Genomic DNA, 18,965 nt, shown 5'->3' on the forward strand with positions numbered 1-18,965 from the left:
GCGTTCGATCCCAGGTATGAGGTAGAAATTTATTTCTATTTGAACACGATGTTGTGTTGATATTAATCCATATTGACTCATTAGGGGTAATTTGAATGAATTACTAACAATTGTGTCACGTGGTGGCCCGGGGAATTATGTAAAACTCGCTGGTAAGAGACTGATGTCTCGCCAGGTAAATCCTCGGACAGCTGGTAGCGGTCAGGTTCCAATTCTTTTTATGGGCTCTCGTGACATGGTTGGTTTCGACCTGGCCTTTCATTAGAAGGGGCTAGCGTTCGATCCCAGGTATGAGGTAGAAATTTATTTCTATTTGAACACGATGTTGTGTTGATATTAATCCATATTGACTCATTAGGGGTAATTTGAATGAATTACTACCAATTGTGTCACGTGGTGGCCCGGGGAATTGGGTAAAACTCGCTGGTAAGAGACTGATGTCTCGCCAGGTAAATCCTCGGACAGCTGGTAGCGGTCAGGTTCCAATTCTTTTTATGGGCTCTCGTGACATGGTTGGTTTCGACCTGGCCTTTCATTAGAAGGGGCTAGCGTTCGATCCCAGGTATGAGGTAGAAATTTATTTCTATTTGAACACGATGTTGTGTTGATATTAATCCATATTGACTCATTAGGGGTAATTTGAATGAATTACTACCAATTGTGTCACGTGGTGGCCCGGGGAATTGGGTAAAACTCGCTGGTAAGAGACTGATGTCTCGCCAGGTAAATCCTCGGACAGCTGGTAGCGGTCAGGTTCCAATTCTTTTTATGGGCTCTCGTGACATGGTTGGTTTCGACCTGGCCTTTCATTAGAAGGGGCTAGCGTTCGATCCCAGGTATGAGGTAGAAATTTATTTCTATTTGAACACGATGTTGTGTTGATATTAATCCATATTGACTCATTAGGGGTAATTTGAATGAATTACTACCAATTGTGTCACGTGGTGGCCCGGGGAATTGGGTAAAACTCGCTGGTAAGAGACTGATGTCTCGCCAGGTAAATCCTCGGACAGCTGGTAGCGGTCAGGTTCCAATTCTTTTTATGGGCTCTCGTGACATGGTTGGTTTCGACCTGGCCTTTCATTAGAAGGGGCTAGCGTTCGATCCCAATATATATATATATATATATATATATATATATATATATATATATATATATATATATATATATATATATATATATATATATCTATGTATGTATATATACATACATATATATCTATGTATATATATATATATATATATATATATATATATATATATATATATATATATATATATATATATATATCTATATATATTTATGTATGTATATATACATACATATATATCTATGTATATATATATATATATGTATATATATATATATATATATATATATATATATATATGTTTGTGTGTGTATTTATATATATATATACATATATATATATATATATATATATATATATATATATATATATATGTTTGTGTGTGTATTTATATATATATATACATATATATATATATATATATATATATATATATATATATATATATATATATATATATATATATATATATATATATGTATATATATATATATATATATATATATATATATATGCATATATATATGTGTATATATATTCATATATATATATATATCTATATATATATATATATATATATATATATATATATATATATATATATATATATATATTGTACATAATCATTACTATCTAAGCTACAACCCTATTCGGAAGAGCAGGATGCTATTAACCCAACGGCTCCAACAAAATAAAAAATAGCCCACAGAGGAAAGGAAATAAGGAAATTCATAGACTAAATGAAAAGTAACGCATAAAGAATATAATGTTATAAGATCAATATCAACGTTAAAACAGATATCTAAAATATAACTATGAAGATAAACACATGTAAAGCGAGTCCTCGAAAAAGAAAACTGGTCTGTTTTTGCAACGAAACCGCCTTACAACACCAACCGGCTCTCACGGAACTTCGGGAAGATTTCTTTGGGAATTTACCGTATATTGTGGATGCCAAAATAGATCAAATTCGTTCTATTTTGAAATATTTTAGCCTCAATATATCTATGAAAAATGTATTATTTTTAATTTATGTTCATGTACACATAAGAAAACGCAAGATGTATGAGAAAATGCATTTTTGATACAATTGAAGCGATGACAACATACAGTAGATATGGATAGTAAATTGGCAATGCCTGGCAACTCAACAGACTCTCTGCCAGTGGATATAAACATCATAGCGTAATCGTTTGATATCAAATACTCCTGTTGTTCTCCAGAGTAACAACAACGCTCTTAGAGATCTCTGGTAAGAATTAGTAATTCGTAAGATTCAATAACAAATCTGAAAATGTTTCTAAATAAAACTAATTGATAGTTCCCTTTATATTTCAGGATCAGGATATTCAACTAAATAATTTTGTGCCCTTTCCTTTGTAGACAAAATGAAATTCGTGATTGTAGCCTCCTTCTGCTTGGCAGTTGCTCTTAGTCAGGATGTGATCCAGCCAAAACCAAATGTTCGAACATTGCCTGCTGAGGTCCGCAAAGGTCAGTGTCATTCCCGTTTTCTTTATCTGGAGAATAAGTAAGAGACGATTTTGTCTGATGGAAAAATACCACTGTTTGTGAAACTTGCTATTCCATGAATAATCACTGTTGTCCCTTCAGATAGCAATAGTTTCTTTATCATTCAAACTAGGAAAATATAAACAAGGATGGTTCGTAACTCAATAAAAGGATAGAATTTGATTAAATTAAGTGTCATCTCTAACAAAGGTAACTGAAACCTATTGTTAAGTGATGCATTGAAATATATGACATTCACAAATACGTCTTATTTTAACAGACGCTCCTAACCAGTGCTACGGATTCACGGCCAGAAAGGCCTTCGCCGTGGGCCAGTCTTGGTCCCTGGCTCCCTTCTGTGGCAGAGCCACCTGCCTCCAACACGAAAACCGGCTCTTCGAAAAGGTGGAGGACTGTGGCTTTGAGCCAAAGCCGTCTCCCGGCTGCAGAGTCGTCAACGAAGCCGACCAAGCTAAGCCGTACCCAGCCTGCTGTCCCAGATACGAGTGCCAGCCTGGTGCCAGTCTCCAGTACCCGACAGAGGAGGAACTCAGGGCTGCTGCACAGCAGGCTGCACAAGCTGCACAGGGTGCTCAGGGATAGTGATAACGAAACCACTCTTAATTTTTATTCTATAAATCGCTGCAAAATCCTAATGTTATCTGTAATATGATTTTTTTTTATTTATATATTTTCTGATGCACATTACAATAAGTAATGTAAATCTCTGTACTGAGAATCTATTTTTATATTTGTCAATAAATAGAAAAATATCACGTCAAATTTTGCATTTTTATTCTTCCTTTGAACTGAAATCCCATAAGTGAACTAAAAGTCACATTATCTGTCTATGAAGCTTTTTCCATTTTTCTATATATGGAATAGTAATTTTTTTTTTCAAAAATTCAAATGCAATGTCCTTGGGTGGCTTATAGATAAATAATCCGTCCAGAAAAAAAAAACATATAAGAAAATCCCTTTTCCTCTTGATTATTACTTTATTAAGATACAATTTAATGACACAGGTAAATGAAGCAAACTGATCGACCTTTACATTATTCAGGATCGGGAAACGTTAAGCAGAACTCAGATCTTCTATTTCAAAACTACGACTTTAAAAGTATCTTTTGTGTTCCCATATGTTTCTTCCCCAATGTTGTTGTTTATTGGATATGTTTAGTTATACTTGATCTTCTACTCTTCTATTGAGCACAAAATAATTCATCTTAGTATTTTGCACGACTCCAGAAAGAAAATATGTATTCCACAATATTTCTTTATCTCTTGTTCATGACATTTTAAAGTAATACAAGGTCAATGATAATGATTATAATTATAATGATTATAATGACTGTTATGATAACAGTTGCTAATATTATTATCATCATTATCATAATTATTATCCTTACTACTAAAATGAAGGTGATAAACAACAAAATAAGCAAATCAATTGGACGCTAGTAGTCCAATAAAAATTAATTGCCATTTTATAAAATAAGAATTCCACTTTTTGCACGCATTAGAATATTTGGCTTTAGCTTGTGTGCTTCAAAGGGAAAATTTCAATTTCATAATATCTGTTCCTCCTGATCGCTTTGGTTCTGAAGACGAATGAAAGGGAAAAAATATTAAACATAATATCTGTCACTGGAATTTACTATTGGCTTTACCGTTCGCACTGGTTTTTATTTTGTATATTGGGGTACATGCCTTGACAATAGACGCAAGCTGACTGATGCTAATTTTTTTATCATTTTTCAATATAATTATTACACTTTTCATTTATCCACTTCCCTCTTTGTTCTAGTGAAATTTGACCGAGTACGGTCATGAAAATTTATTTCATCACAAGAAGCTCCGTTTATTAAAAAGTAAAATAATAATATATATAAAAATATGAATAGAAACAAAACAATATAGCTGATGACTATGAATCCGTTTTCTATGATTGTAGGGATGCTGGGAAACGAACGATCATCTTTTAATTTTTCTCAACAGATGGCACTAAATCCTGGGTTAATATAAAAAGAACAAAAGAAAAATTTTTATTGGTTGATTTTATCTTGTTATCTCTCTTCTGAATGGTAAATATTTTCTTGGAAGCATATTCTATCAATACAATCCTTCCGGTGATGCATACTTAATGTTCTTTTTTACACATTCTTTTATGTCTAATACGATCTTCACTGCGTACGTAATGAAGTGTTCCATCATTTTGTGCAAGTTTTGCTGTTAGTTTGAGTATTATGTTATATCATAACAATTTCTATAAAATGGTTAACAAGAGCTCTTACCATTACATAGGTTATCCATAATTATTATTATTATTATTATTATTATTATTATTATTATTATTATTATTATTATTATTATTATTATTATTATTATTATCTCAGCTATAACCTCACTTGGAAAAGTAAAATGCAACCAGCCATTTGGCCCCATCAAGGGAAGCAGCCTCCCGAAAAAAGGAAACAAAGGGAAAGATAAACTATAGAAGAGCTATAAGAAAATGATAACATCAGTATAACTCTGGCTACATAGCTGAAGGATTACAATAATCATGGCTTTGGAAACGAAGATCAAAGATCTCGATAAAGAAGACGATCAAGAGAAGGCCATCTCTTACCATACCAAACTCACCGTATGAAAAAAAGAAAATAAATAAAAGGAAGAAGAGCAAATTTCAGAGTAATCTAACTTCCAGTCAGTGGCAGACCAAAGGGCCTGAGAGTCTGGCGTTGTCCTGGAAGTTGCAGTGGCTGCTTACCTCCGGGCGAGTCTGAGGCACATGTGTCATGCTTAGCAGGGTTGCCAATTTGGCCTTTTTCCTAGGCCCAAAAAAGAAAAAATTCCAAATTTGGCCTTATAGAAATTGGTTTTTCCTTTAGTAATATCATGAAAAAGGTGGGCCTTAATTACTATATTTTAGGCGTTTTTCTACTAATGGGTTTGCCTTTTCAAGCTTCTGTTCATTAGAATTTTGCCTTTTCTCATTTAGAAAACCTGTCAACACTGATGCTTATTGCTGTTATATATATGAAGAAGGATGATAATGTCTGAGGAATACAACCGACTATTCAGTGTGTATGTGTGTGCGTGTGTGTGTGGGCTATGGAAAGAGCTATAAATACAGAAGGATCGAAACCGTCAGACTAGTACTTAAATGATCATATAATTCTTAAGTGGTAGTAATCAAATGCTGGTGGGTACTTTAACCTACCTACCACCTATATTTCATCTGGTAGAGTTGACATTGATTTGTTATCCTATTTTTCTTCCAACTTAAAAGGTATAGATTATTGTGATATCATTGAAAATAACGTTTAATTCAATTAAACAGATCACATGCAAAAACTAAAAAAAGTAAGGTATATAATAATAACCAGTCTATTTTTCTAACATTCAAAATCATTTAAGAAAATCCATTGCATTCAGTTCAAATCGATCGATGCAGAGTGAAATCCACGATAGGAAAAGATAAAGATTAAAAATTTCAGGTACCAAAGCCAATTTACCCGAACCTGAATTGCAGCAATGAATAATCTCCCGTGGTAAAGTCCCTCGACAAACCCTCGGAATGGCCGGGCTAAGATGATTCTGCCCACAGGCAATTTAGAAAAAAATAGCTAAATAAAATAACAGATTTACTGGTACTTACGCAACTCGGTTGCTGGAATTTCTCGTCCAATTGAACTGTTTTCTTTCTTTCTTTTTAGCCGAATAAGTCTGGTAAGATGGACCAGACACAATTAGACTTCTTTAACAAAGAAATTTTTAGAATTTTATGACGACTTATTTATTGTAATTCCGTAAATCAATTGAATTAATTACCTTTCGATAAACGCATGTGATAATTGTCTCAAGTCCCATTTTCCCTTGTTATTTTGACTCCTGAAATGGTACCTGGTAGTCAATCGACTAAGGACTTTTGCCAAAACCTTGGTTAAGAATTGCGGAAGACTTACAGCCATAGCCTGGTCCCTATTGGGATAGCGTTGGTAGAGAGTCCTTGAGAGCTTATCACATGCACTGCATATATGTTCGATCCTTGGGAGATTGACCGGTCCCTTGCCTCTGCCATTCATGAGCGAACTTTGCAATCTCTTCAGAATTTCCAAATGTATCATGACTGTTATTGTGATTTCAAATGGTAAAATATCCACATAATAAATTACATTAGGTAAACACTTTATGAATAGATGATCTTTGTTAATCGATACGAGTAGTGGTAGTATATTCTTATTCATTCTCTTCTGAAAGTATCATAGACGATAATTCCCCTATAGTTTAATTAGACGAGATTACTGTTAATCAAAAGAAGCAAAGGGAAAAAACTGATGAGATGAAATACTGGGCAAATCTTGTGCAAAATTTAATTGACCTTTGCATTAAAAGATTGCGTCTTTATTCTATGGTTTAACGGAATGTAAAGTTATTGATATTAGACGTCATGTACTTAAGTAACTAACGACCTATTTACGTAACTAAAACTTACAACGTCATTCCCTTCAAATACACACACACACACATATATATATATATATATATATATATATATATATATATATATATATATATATACACAAACACACAGACATATATATATATATATATATATATATATATATATATATATATATATAATTACACACACACACACACACACACACACATATATATATATATATATATATATATATATATATATATATATATATATATATATATATATATATACAGTATATGTGTGTGTGGGGTGGGTGTATGTGTGTATTTTCGTTTTTCCTATTGAAGACAGGTGTCTCTGCCACAGAATGGAGAGAGAGAGAGAGAGAGAGAGAGAGAGAGAGAGAGAGAGAGAGAGAGAGAGAGAGAGAGAGAGAGAGAGAGAGTTATACCTTCAATCCTGTTTGTGGTTAACTGAGTATCAGATGAAGATTTATTAGTCTTAAATCTCTTATACAGATGAAAATGATCAGTCAATTTTATCAATTGTTCGTCTTTTATTCGTCATAGCTTCTATGTTTCTTCATCCGTAAAAGAAAATGAAGTTAAATGCCTCAAACATAATTTCTATTGTGGACCAAGTAATATAATGGGATAATAAAGTAAAACAGATTTCCAAAAGAAAAGAAAAAACGTTTACCATTACATATATTCGATTCTTCTTCTTCATATATGGATGGTACGTCGGGTAGTGAGCAAATGACTGAACCTGAGGCCATTTCGTAACCAAACTCACTTTAGCAATCTGCACTACTTGCTCCCACTCGTGGAATTCCGGCTGCAATATTCTTGGGAATTTACTGCGTTTCGAAAGTGCCATATCGTATCAATATCCCTCATTGAAATCTTATGAAGACGACAAATAAGACATTTTCATTCATAATTATTCCCAGTTATAGAAGAAAGTTGATGCAATATTCGTAGGGCAGACTAATTTCACTAAATCCCTGTTCGTTCGGGCGGTGTTGGACAAAACTAGTTGGCAAAGATCACAAAAAAGGTGGTATCTGGCATCTCGTGGGATCTTCTTCCCTTGAAGGATATAAACATCAGAGCTTCGCTGGTCAGTGTCAAATACTCCGGCTGTTCTTCCGAGTAGCAACAATACTAAAGCTAAGGTAAGAGGTGAGAGGATATAGAATTGCTTAATGTTTCTGAGCTTCTTAGATGAGAATTTGATGCTTGTTGTTCACGGCATCCTACTTCAAAAGAAATTTTTATTGATAGCAAAAACATAAAATGTCAATAATATAATATCAAACTATTTTTACTTATATGCAAATTATCATATTCCGGCTTCCATTAAAGTTCAATCATATCCTACTTTTTAATAACTGTTTAGAAATTGAAACGAAGAATATTGAAACTGCTGTATGGATAATTTCTATTCTCTTTTCATTTAGCAAAGAAATTTAGAACAAAAATATATTTTCTTAAAAGTTATTTTTGGTAACCAAGCTTACATCTATAACAAAAACAATGATTATTAAACTTTGAATCATCCATTTTTATGAAACAACTCTGATTTTAGATATTAGTTTTGAAATACTATAGAGATAATTTCCATTGCTTTTCTATCTGACCCCAGTGAAAATAAATATTCAAAATAAAATGCTTCCCTCAAACATGAAAAGCTTCAGACAAATATGATTGGTTAAAATATAATTTCTCATTGTAATATAGAAATTCTACATCAAATTCAAAACTATAAATATGCAACTAAAAGATTTTTTATTTCTTTTCATTCACAGCCAAGATGAAATTCCTGATTGTAGCCTCCTTCTTCCTGGCAGCGGCTGTTGCTCAGAATGCTATCCAGCCAAAACCAAATGTTCGAACATTGCCTGCTGAGGTCCGAAAAGGTTAGTATCTATAATATTTACTTATTACTGACCAATATATTTCTACAAAAATGTTATTCATCCAAGGTGATGATCGTTGATACATAGTAAAATTAAGAATATACGTTGAAGAGGATCAGGTACTTTAATAAACAACATGTGTTTCTTTGGTTTATTCATGAATACTTTATCATTTCAACAGAGGCTCCCAACCAGTGCTACGGATTCACGGCCAGAAAGGCCTTCGCCGTGGGCCAGTCTTGGTCCCTGACTCCCTTCTGTGGCAGAGCCACCTGCCTCCAACACGAAAACCGGCTCTTCGAAAAGGTGGAGGACTGTGGCTTTGAGCCAAAGCCGTCTCCCGGCTGCAGAGTCGTCAACGAAGCCGACCAAGCTAAGCCGTACCCAGCCTGCTGTCCCAGATACGAGTGCCAGCCTGGTGCCAGTCTCCAGTACCCAACTGAGGAGGAACTCAGGGCTGCTGCACAGCAGGCTGCACAAGCTGCACAGGGCGCACAAGGATAATTTCCTCATCAGAAAATTTTAGATTAAAAATAAAATGATAAAAACAACCATATGTATAAACTGTACAAAGAACTCTCAACATATCTCATTCTGACGAACTATTTCATTTTACTGAAATTTCATCTAGTCTTAATTGATACGATAAAATTTAAGTAATCTCATAAGAATATATCTATCATATCTTACCACATTATTCTCACTTTCTTGATTCTTCTTAAAAATGTTACTCGCAAACTGATATGTGAAAAGTAAAATTTTTTTTTATATATAAATGCTAAAGTTTTTATCTATTTTCATAAATAAATAAATATATTCTACTGAACAGCATTGCTTTCTATACCCTTTTATTATATAAGTAACCTTATCAAAGGAGGTTACAAAATTATAAAATTTTATCAATAAACTCGGGATACGGACAAAAATCTTTTAGAGCTTTCACCTAATCGCAGAAATTCCAAAAATTATCAGATTTGGAAAATATTTTTTCTTCTTTTTATAAAATATTAGGACATGACTCAAGAACATCAAACCTGTATAATTATGAATAATATAATAATATTCTTTTCATTACATAATTTCCATATCATCAAATTACTTGATGAATATTCTGTGTTCGAGATTTAGGTTGAAACAAGGTATTAGATTTGAGACGTTATTAGAATAGATATTTGGTTATTGATTATTCTATTAAACTCCTAAAAGTATTAGAATTGTAATAAAAAACTCTTTAATTTTTGCACATTATTTCAACAGATTTTGTCCTAACTTCAGATTAACGTGGAGATTATCTTTCTATATAAGGGATCTCTTACCCCTTGTATGATACTTTCTGAAAATAAAATAATAACTACTTATGAAGATAAATACACAACAAACATTCAATCATTTTTTAAAATTTAATTCATCGTAGTCATTGTTTATTTGTTACTTAGAATCGGCTTGATAATTATGATAAAATAAGGATTTTCGCCCCATTCTCATGTAACATGTGTCATTTTTTAATAATATTCAAACCTTTCATTTAATTTGCGTAAGGAACAGTGATTTGCACACAAATTTGCAAAAAAAAAAAAAGTCTGCTCAAAAATTGGTCATCAGTAAAATAGAAAATTAAACCACTGAAGGAGTGATATTTCTTCTCTTAAATGCAATGAAAATGAATTAGTTTGAGCATCTTTCTGAAGCAATTTCTCTATGATAGAAAATACAAAGATTACAAATGACAGATACTGAGGTCATAGTATTTGCATTATTGTAGTATTAATAGCGGACTAGTTCCGTGGACCAATCCCCTGAATGGCTGGGCAAAGACACTTGTGTGCAATAACCAATGATTTGAAAAGAAAAAAAAAATATGATTTCATTTACAGCGAAGACGTAAATTTGGTCTTTCCCGAAGCATTGGGGGTATTTTTCATTTATTTATTTATATATCTAAATAATTATTTATTCACTTTTATTCCTGTGTAACATGGTATAAGTAAAAGTTGATGGTCTAAAAAATATATGAAAATGAATTTCATCCTAAAACTATAATGTGATTACATGTATACTCACTTCCTGTGTCATCAGAAATTATTTGAGTAATTTTTGTTTAAACATAGAATGTCTTAGCTGAGAATTGTCGTATACTATATACCTGGTAGCTAGTCGACTGTGGTGAGTCGGGCATTGGCTTGGGCCAGAATCTTCATTTTAGAACTGCTGAGAACCTATGTCCACCTGCTCCAAATCAAAAGGCATAATACATGCAGTATACATACTATATATAAACACACGTGTGTATATGTACACACATACACACACACACACACACACACACACATATATATATATATATATATATATATATATATATATATATATATATATATATATATGTGTGTGTGTGTGTGTGTGTGTGTGTGTGTGTGTTTATATACATATATACATATGTGTGTTTATACTTAAGATCGTATTAAAGAAGATTTGAACAATGTCATTAATTTAAACAGAATAACATAGTAGTTGCACTAAACTGTTTTTATATTCATCTTTTTGTTCATCGATACAATTGATTGTTTATCTTCCTTCTTTTATTCCTTGTTTATATCTATTCATGCATTTATTCATTTATTAATCCCTTGATTTCTTTTTAATTTTCGTCTATTTTACTTCTAATAGCTCATTCCATCCTTAGTTCTTGCATTTTTAACACCTATATTCATTCAAATATTTATGTTTATATATTTATTTCACTCTTTTTCGTGGCTATACCTTATTTCTTTTGTTTATCTCTACATTCTTTTGAGAATCTGCACATTCTCCAGTGCACCTCAAACTCTGGTGCATAATTACATAGACAATATAATATAGAAGGATAAAAAGGTTTTCAATTTAGTGATATTGAATAAAAATACGATTATCGGGGTAAAATTTGATCCAGTAAATTACCTAAGTAACATTAACCAAAGACATCTTGAAACTGCTCATCACCAACAAAAAAATGAAGAAATTTGAACTCAAGCCTTAGGAGTCTTTTCCATTGACAACTGACTTATTTTCTGTTCCTTTATCGATTGACCCAAGGACATTATAAGACTGACCTCACATGTGACGGATTTTATGCACGAGAGTTTCTTGCATGTTTAGCAAATTCACTGTGTCAGTAAGATGAAAGTAATAACTATAATATATGTTTCCTAAATATATATATATATATATATATATATATATATATATATATATATATATATATATATATGTATATATATACTGTATATATATGTATATATATATGCATATACATACACATATATATACATATATATACATATACATATATAAGTATATATATATATATATATATATATATATATATATATATATATATATATATATATATATATATCTTTTTCGTGGTTGTTTTGGTCCTAGCTTGATAATATGGAAGGGTTCTAAAAACACAATGCCTTTTAATAATAATCTTTATTTTCATATAAAAATAGAAAAAAGAATATTTCAACAATCATCCAAACTACTTCACCCATGTCAATTTAACAGTTAATTATTTACATAAGTTGAATAAATGAACTAAACTTGAGAAAATATTTATGCATATTATAAAACAAAATGACATGATTGATATGGTTTTGTGACAGCCTGATTAAAGACATATGAATGATAACAATCTGTATATATTATATAATGCCATGAAATCTTAATTATACAGACATCGTACGGTTTGCGTTTATAATTTTCCCATTGTTTTTAATAAAATAAACCCTTCTTGTTCTATTATCTCTGAGCACCTTGTGCAGCTTGTGCAGCCTGCTGTGCAGCAGCCCTGAGTTCCTCCTCAGTTGGGTACTGGAGACTGGCACCAGGCTGGCACTCGTATCTGGGACAGCAGGCTGGGTACGGCTTAGCTTGGTCGGCTTCGTTGACGACTCTGCAGCCGGGAGACGGCTTTGGCTCAAAGCCACAGTCCTCCACCTTTTCGAAGAGCCGATTTTCCTGTTGGAGGCAGGTGGCTCTGCCACAGAAGGGAGTCAGGGACCAAGACTGGCCCACGGCAAAGGCCTTTCTGGCCGTGAATCCATAACACTGGCCGGGGGCCTCTGTTAAAATAAGAATTTTTTCTCGATTATAACATGATATTAGAAATATAATAGTCGTCTCTTTCATCTTATTCGCTTCATAACATATCACAGTGATTTTTTATTTGAATGAGTAATTGAACATCACCATTACTTCATGACTCTTAACAAATATAAACGATCAATGATACTAACCTTTTCGGACCTCAGCTGGCAATGTCCGAACATTTGGTTTTGGCTGGATAGCATTCTGAGCAACAGCCACAACAACACAGAAGGAGGCAACAATCAGGAATTTCATCTTGGCTGTAATAAGAAGGAATAGAGATATTTACCTTTGAGCTGGTTTTTTGTCATTTCTTTTCCTTAGAAGAATATCATATTCATTATATTTGAAAAAGCAGAGATATAGTAAGATTCATTATTTTTTTAATGAGACTCAAGTATATATATTCCCCATATCTTTTCATTTTCTTTATCGACACATTTAAGTTATAAGTACACATTTTAGAATTATGATTTACCTGAATAATGACTTAACTCTCATTTCAATTTCATAAGGATAACATTTTGGCGCACTTTTATTGTCATAAATATAATACAAAATAGAATCTTTTTTTCCTACTTTGGATATATTGTCAAACATAAAAGGATTCTTTTGAGGTCTCCAGAATTGTAATGGTTTAGCAACTGAAAGGTATATGTAAAATAACCAGAGAATTTAGATAAAATTGTATTTTTATAATCTGTCATTAAATTACATCAAGCTGATATTGAAAAAATATAGCCTGATTATTTCTCCCATACATATTAAGGATCAAATATGTATATTAAAAGATTTAAAGATCATTTGAGCATGAATATTAACCCTATAATTTTCTATCCTCTAAAATCTAAACTCTTACCTCAAATCGATCTAGCGTTGTTGTTACTAAGAAGAACAACTGGTGAAATTGATGCTGACCAAAGATGCTGCCGGTCTTTATATGCGATGAGGAGAGGAGATCAACTGAGATATCAGTTACTCCATTATTTACACTATTTTGACGCCATTAAATGTACCAAGTCTATCGTCAAGTTTTACTGAAGAGAAAACTAACTTTTGTTCATTATTAGTCCTACAAATGACACACGCAATTCACAACGATATATAATGAGTTATTGTTATAGAGTAAATTACAATGCAGACTATGATTATAATTTGGCACCTGCAAAATTAGGTAAATTCCCAGGAATCTTCCTGTTAGAATTCCCTGACTAAGAACTAGTGCATGACGCAAGATGGCTTGCTTAAAAACCGGATGGTCCACCCATCTCCTGCCCTACCCTAACCCCGGCACCCAATCATCACATTCCATTTCTCGGCGGAAGAAAAAGAAGCGTACATCAGCTGTGCCGAACGTTTTTAAGAAAGTTTTCAATTTTTTTTATTTACTCAGTAATATGATTCAGGGATTTTCATATATTTTATATTTATTTGATATAAGTTTTGATCTGAAGTCTAAACCTGCCTACTATTAATCCCCCCAAAATGTCTCAAGTACCACGCATAGAATTTGGTCGGTTAATCAATAGATTGTCAAGATTTGTATATGAATAGGAGCCCATTTAAGTACACATTTTGGGAAATATATTTTATCAGATGGTCAATCAAACAAACATGGGCTCACATGTATTTATAAGCTGTACCCTCTTACAAGAAAATCTTAAAACGTTTTTTAAAGTTTCTTTAGATTCTCTCTAATATCATCATTTCAGTTCTGTATCCTTTGCAACCATCATCCATTCCATGACCCACTCGTGACTCATTTTCTTATCCCATAACTTTTACTCTATATGTATTGTCATTTCTCTTTATCTTTAATGCAAATATATGTCCTTGTATTTCATTCACCTGTCCAACTACACACACTTCATCCTCATTATAAATCTTTCAATATCTTTCCCCAACCTATTATGTAGAACCAACTGTATATTCTTAAAATTTCGAATTACCTCTATATCGAGTTAATCATTAGATTTTAAGGTTTATGCTTGTGCCTTACATCTTCATCTTTTCATTATCAAAATTATCTGTTTCATGAGAAGTACTTGGGTCACATGTCCTCTCTCTCTCTCTCTCTCTCTCTCTCTCTCTCTCTCTCTCTCTCTCTCTCTCTCTCTCTCTCTCTCTCTCTGTGTTTTTTCCCTAATAATCCTTCATCCTGCTTACTTTTTAAATTACAGGCCTACCATACACTTTCCCTTATATTTCTAATATACAAAATAGTGTTATACCACTATAACTCTTACAGTTACCTTCATCACCTTTGCGTTTCTGTAGAGAAATTTTACCTATTTCTTCTTAACTTTTCCTTCCCCTCTGTATGCTACAAAACTGTTTAACCTTCAAGTATCCCATTAGCAGCTCGAACATTTCTCTTCTCCGAAATCCCAATTGTCCTCCGTACATTTTCAGTAATCACTCCTACAGGTCTTCTTAAGCTTACTGTCCTCACAAACCAATGCTGATCTAACATAAGTTAATATTGCTTCCCATTAATACATATCTGAAAAAAAATATGCACTCTATCGACTTCAGACTAAATCCGCTTTGATTTACTCGCGTTATGTTTTCAAATCTTAGAATAATCTTTTTTTTTTTCTCACTAAACTCTCATATCCTCAACCTATCACTATTATCTTAGTTCTTCATTTTACCTTCCTATTATCACAACCATTCTCCGCTGACCTTAAGATCCCATCACGGAATTTTACATAAACCTTATTTACTCCATTCGCGTCAGTGACTTTAACCTTATATCTGTTATCGATATATGATACAATGAAATATATCAGATCCATAAATACGTCTTATTATAAGAGAGGCTCCTGGGTAGTGCTATGATTCACCGCCAGAAATACCTTCGCCGTGGGCCAGTCTTGGTCCCTGACTCTCTTCTGTGGCAGATCCACCTGCCTCTAACACGAAAATCGGCTCTTCAAAAAGGTGGAGGACTGCGGCTTTTAGCCAATGCCGTCTCACGGCTGCAGAGTCATCAACGAAGCCGACCATCATCATTATCCCCTCCTCCTACGCCTATTGACGCAAAGGGCCTCACAGGATTCATTGGCTAGATACATCAAAATATAGCTAGTTCCTTGGTATGCGCAGTGCCTATCTACCTAAGGCAAGTGACCCCTGCTGGTCCATACTAATTCTAGTAAGATCAACCGCCAGACATCAAGAGTAAAGCCGAAGAGACAGTTTGTCCATCTCCTTAAACCCAATCCATTACCCTGCTGCCAGAGACTTCATCGAGATTTAGGGGGGCATTTCCTCCACATCTAAAGCTCTCATTACTCCACCAAGTTGTTCATCCGCTTATACGAGTATAACCGTTGGCAAACATGGATTGCTAAGATATACCGTCTATCACGGTTGATATTCAATATACTTTTCTAAAAATGCTGTGGAGCCCTCTTGCATAGGAAGTTCATCCTTAATTCGGAATTTATGTTACGAATATGTCAAAGATATATCTTGTATTCTGTAAAGTCATGGATGATTTTTGTATACACACAATAAAACACAGATATAGTTTCCCTTTCGATGGTAATTTAAGTAAAAATAATGAAATATGGAATAAAACAAGGAAACCAAACTTGAGACATTCCAATTAGGTATCACAAAACAACCAACTTTACCAGGACTTGTGTAATGTCACATCGAGAGGCATTCGAAAAGATATTGCAATAATTAAAGAAACGAAAGGGAAGGTTCTAGAATTCTAAACATCATATGTGAGAATAATATAGCTCAAACACCAAAACTAATATCTGTACAGTTATATTAAGCAAATCTTTGTCATAATAGGACATGAACCTTTTCATTTTTGGTTCCTTATTTTATTCATATGTTATGTATATAAGCAGTCATAAATATGAGATTATATATGTTCAGACAAGAATAAATTATTTGCACTTATTTTTCAATAGCCATTAAGTAGGCCTAACGACAAACAAAATATTTTCTTTACAAAATTTAATTAGTAACAGTTTTCTCTCGTTACAGATTCGGAAGATTTGTTGTAAAGTTTGAACTGATAAACGCTCTTTATATCTTTTTTTTATAAAGAAAATTTTTTCTAAAGGTTTTGTACAGTACTGTCTAATATATAGTTTTCATAGACTATTTCTAAACTTTAGTTTTTATGAAAAGGGTAAAGAAAGTTTCAGACTCAATATGATTTTCTTTATTTTAAATATATATTTTATAATGCCCATTTTCTTCCTGAGGATATCTATACCATCTTCTTTCGATCTCTTTAAATATTTACATTAAATTTCATGACTGGTACAAAACATTGGCTAATATAAAGCTTCTGTTAAGAATTTAGCCGAACTTTGAATTGTAGATTAGACCCTTTCTGAGAAACCGATAGTTATCCTTGTGCGCCCTGTGCAGCTTGTGCAGCCTGCTGTGCAGCAGCCCTGAGTTCCTCCTCAGTTGGGTACTGGAGACTGGCACCAGGCTGGCACTCGTATCTGGGACAGCAGGCTGGGTACGGCTTAGCTTGGTCGGCTTCGTTGACGACTCTGCAGCCGGGAGACGGCTTTGGCTCAAAGCCACAGTCCTCCACCTTTTCGAAGAGCCGATTTTCCTGTTGGAGGCAGGTGGCTCTGCCACAGAAGGGAGTCAGGGACCAAGACTGGCCCACGGCGAAGGCCTTTCTGGCCGTGAATCCATAACACTGACCGGGAGCCTCTGTCAGGGGAAGAAAATATTAGTTAATATAATCTACAGCCACGAGATATTTGCTATCTCCTCTTACTTTCTGCATATCATGATAAAGTTATCAACTATTTGAATCAGTATTTAGTAATTATTGGTGTCTCTACATCAGAAGAAAACAATTTTCAAACACCAAACATACTAACCTTTTCGGACCTCAGCAGGCAATGTACGGACATTTGGTTTTGGCTGGATAGCATTCTGAGCAACAGCCACAACAACACAGAAAGAGGCTACAATAAGGAATTTCATCTTGGCTGTAATGAAAAAGAAAATATATGAATAAAAATTCTGAATGATAGGTTCAAAACAAAATTGATAAGCAATCTAAAAAACAAAACATATTTATAATTTCTAGAAAGGGGAAAATATAGCGTCAAGAATTTCTTAAATATATAATTATCATTCATCTCTCTTGGCATCAGAAGTAATAAATATCTGCTTTTTTCATTAAAGGTCACTTTTGTTGTAAAACTATGGGCCAATAAAATTTGAAATAATTGATATTACAACCTGTTTCTATTGAATGAAAATTATTTCCATTTCTGTCCAGTTCTTCAGTGACGTTTATTTTGTTAAGATTTAGAGTTACGTATTACATCAGCTTTATTATTATTTGTGTTCTTAGCCAAAACCAGTTATAAAGGCAGCAATACTATTTGGTGAAACAGATGTGCTGTATGTGCCAATATGTTTTTAATTTCTATGCAAAAATCAGTATGTTATAGAAGAGTATGCTACTTTATAAAACTTTCGTTCCAGATTTCTGTTTTGCAATTGAACCCAGCATAAAATGTCTTTGTAAATCATGCCATTGATTTACTCAAAATAAATGTAGCTAAAAAGTCTCGTTTTAACTACTGCCAATCTGTTCTCTTAACGCTTACCTTAGTTCACTGAGTTAGTTATGCTACAATGAAAAGTAACCGGTGTATGCAGTGTGCTGAACAACGATCCTACTATTGTATATATCCAGTCAAAGAAGACCTTGTGAGATGCCAGACACCTCCAAGTTTACCCTATTTCTTACGCCTTCAGGTGTGCATATTCTATTTATTGGTACTGAGGCTTTATGTTAGGGCTCGTTTGTTCCATAAATAAATATAGTAAATAATGATAAGCACATTACAAAGCA

The 18,965-nt window shown here is 33.2% G+C and overlaps 4 protein-coding genes across 6 annotated transcripts in view; 2 read left to right on the forward strand and 2 right to left on the reverse strand.

The window, feature by feature from the left end:
• LOC137650267 (uncharacterized) overlaps positions 1 to 9,573 on the forward strand; it is a 37,608-nt gene extending 28,035 nt beyond the window's left edge. Inside the window, exons 1-3 of one of the 2 annotated variants that reach the window (XM_068383569.1) lie at positions 8,208 to 8,230; positions 8,864 to 8,974; positions 9,156 to 9,565. In XM_068383569.1, coding sequence (XP_068239670.1) covers positions 8,869 to 8,974; positions 9,156 to 9,478 — 429 coding nt within the window. In that variant the 5' untranslated portion in view covers positions 8,208 to 8,230; positions 8,864 to 8,868 and the 3' untranslated portion in view covers positions 9,479 to 9,565. Of the gene's footprint in view, positions 1 to 8,207; positions 8,231 to 8,863; positions 8,975 to 9,155 lie in introns of those variants that run through there. The other variant, XM_068383570.1, reaches the window with a different exon arrangement.
• LOC137650275 (uncharacterized) overlaps positions 1 to 14,006 on the reverse strand; it is a 66,500-nt gene extending 52,494 nt beyond the window's left edge. Inside the window, exons 1-3 of one of the 2 annotated variants that reach the window (XM_068383589.1) lie at positions 13,962 to 14,006; positions 13,252 to 13,362; positions 12,769 to 13,077 (exon numbers count right to left, since the gene is read on the reverse strand). In XM_068383589.1, coding sequence (XP_068239690.1) covers positions 12,769 to 13,077; positions 13,252 to 13,357 — 415 coding nt within the window. In that variant the 5' untranslated portion in view covers positions 13,358 to 13,362; positions 13,962 to 14,006. Of the gene's footprint in view, positions 1 to 12,511; positions 13,078 to 13,251; positions 13,363 to 13,961 lie in introns of those variants that run through there. The other variant, XM_068383588.1, reaches the window with a different exon arrangement.
• LOC137650273 (uncharacterized) lies at positions 2,304 to 3,315 on the forward strand. Its single transcript, XM_068383586.1, has 3 exons — positions 2,304 to 2,343; positions 2,475 to 2,585; positions 2,884 to 3,315. Exons 2-3 carry the CDS (start codon positions 2,480 to 2,482, stop codon positions 3,204 to 3,206), a joined length of 429 nt encoding a protein of 142 aa, XP_068239687.1. The 5' UTR covers positions 2,304 to 2,343; positions 2,475 to 2,479; the 3' UTR covers positions 3,207 to 3,315.
• A 3,357-nt stretch (positions 14,007 to 17,363) lies between the features above and the next one.
• Positions 17,364 to 18,744, reverse strand: LOC137649818 (uncharacterized). The gene is made up of 3 exons (XM_068382769.1): positions 18,718 to 18,744; positions 17,977 to 18,087; positions 17,364 to 17,803 (listed from the first exon to the last, which is right to left on the reverse strand). Exons 2-3 carry the CDS (start codon positions 18,080 to 18,082, stop codon positions 17,481 to 17,483), a joined length of 429 nt encoding a protein of 142 aa, XP_068238870.1. The 5' UTR covers positions 18,083 to 18,087; positions 18,718 to 18,744; the 3' UTR covers positions 17,364 to 17,480.
• Between the last annotated feature and the right edge of the window lie 221 nt (positions 18,745 to 18,965).

The sequence above is a fragment of the Palaemon carinicauda genome, chromosome 11, assembly GCF_036898095.1.
Source record: "Palaemon carinicauda isolate YSFRI2023 chromosome 11, ASM3689809v2, whole genome shotgun sequence".
NCBI classification, from domain to species: Eukaryota; Metazoa; Arthropoda; class Malacostraca; order Decapoda; family Palaemonidae; genus Palaemon; species Palaemon carinicauda.

Coding starts and splice junctions, on each gene's coding strand:
- LOC137649818 (XM_068382769.1), bottom strand. CDS start 18,082: ATGAAATTCCTTATTGTAGCCTCTTTCTGTGTTGTTGTGGCTGTTGCT. Junction 17,804..17,976: donor GCCTGCTGAGGTCCGAAAAG/GTTAGTATGTTT, acceptor TTCCCCTGACAG/AGGCTCCCGGTCAGTGTTAT.
- LOC137650273 (XM_068383586.1), top strand. CDS start 2,480: ATGAAATTCGTGATTGTAGCCTCCTTCTGCTTGGCAGTTGCTCTTAGT. Junction 2,586..2,883: donor GCCTGCTGAGGTCCGCAAAG/GTCAGTGTCATT, acceptor TTATTTTAACAG/ACGCTCCTAACCAGTGCTAC.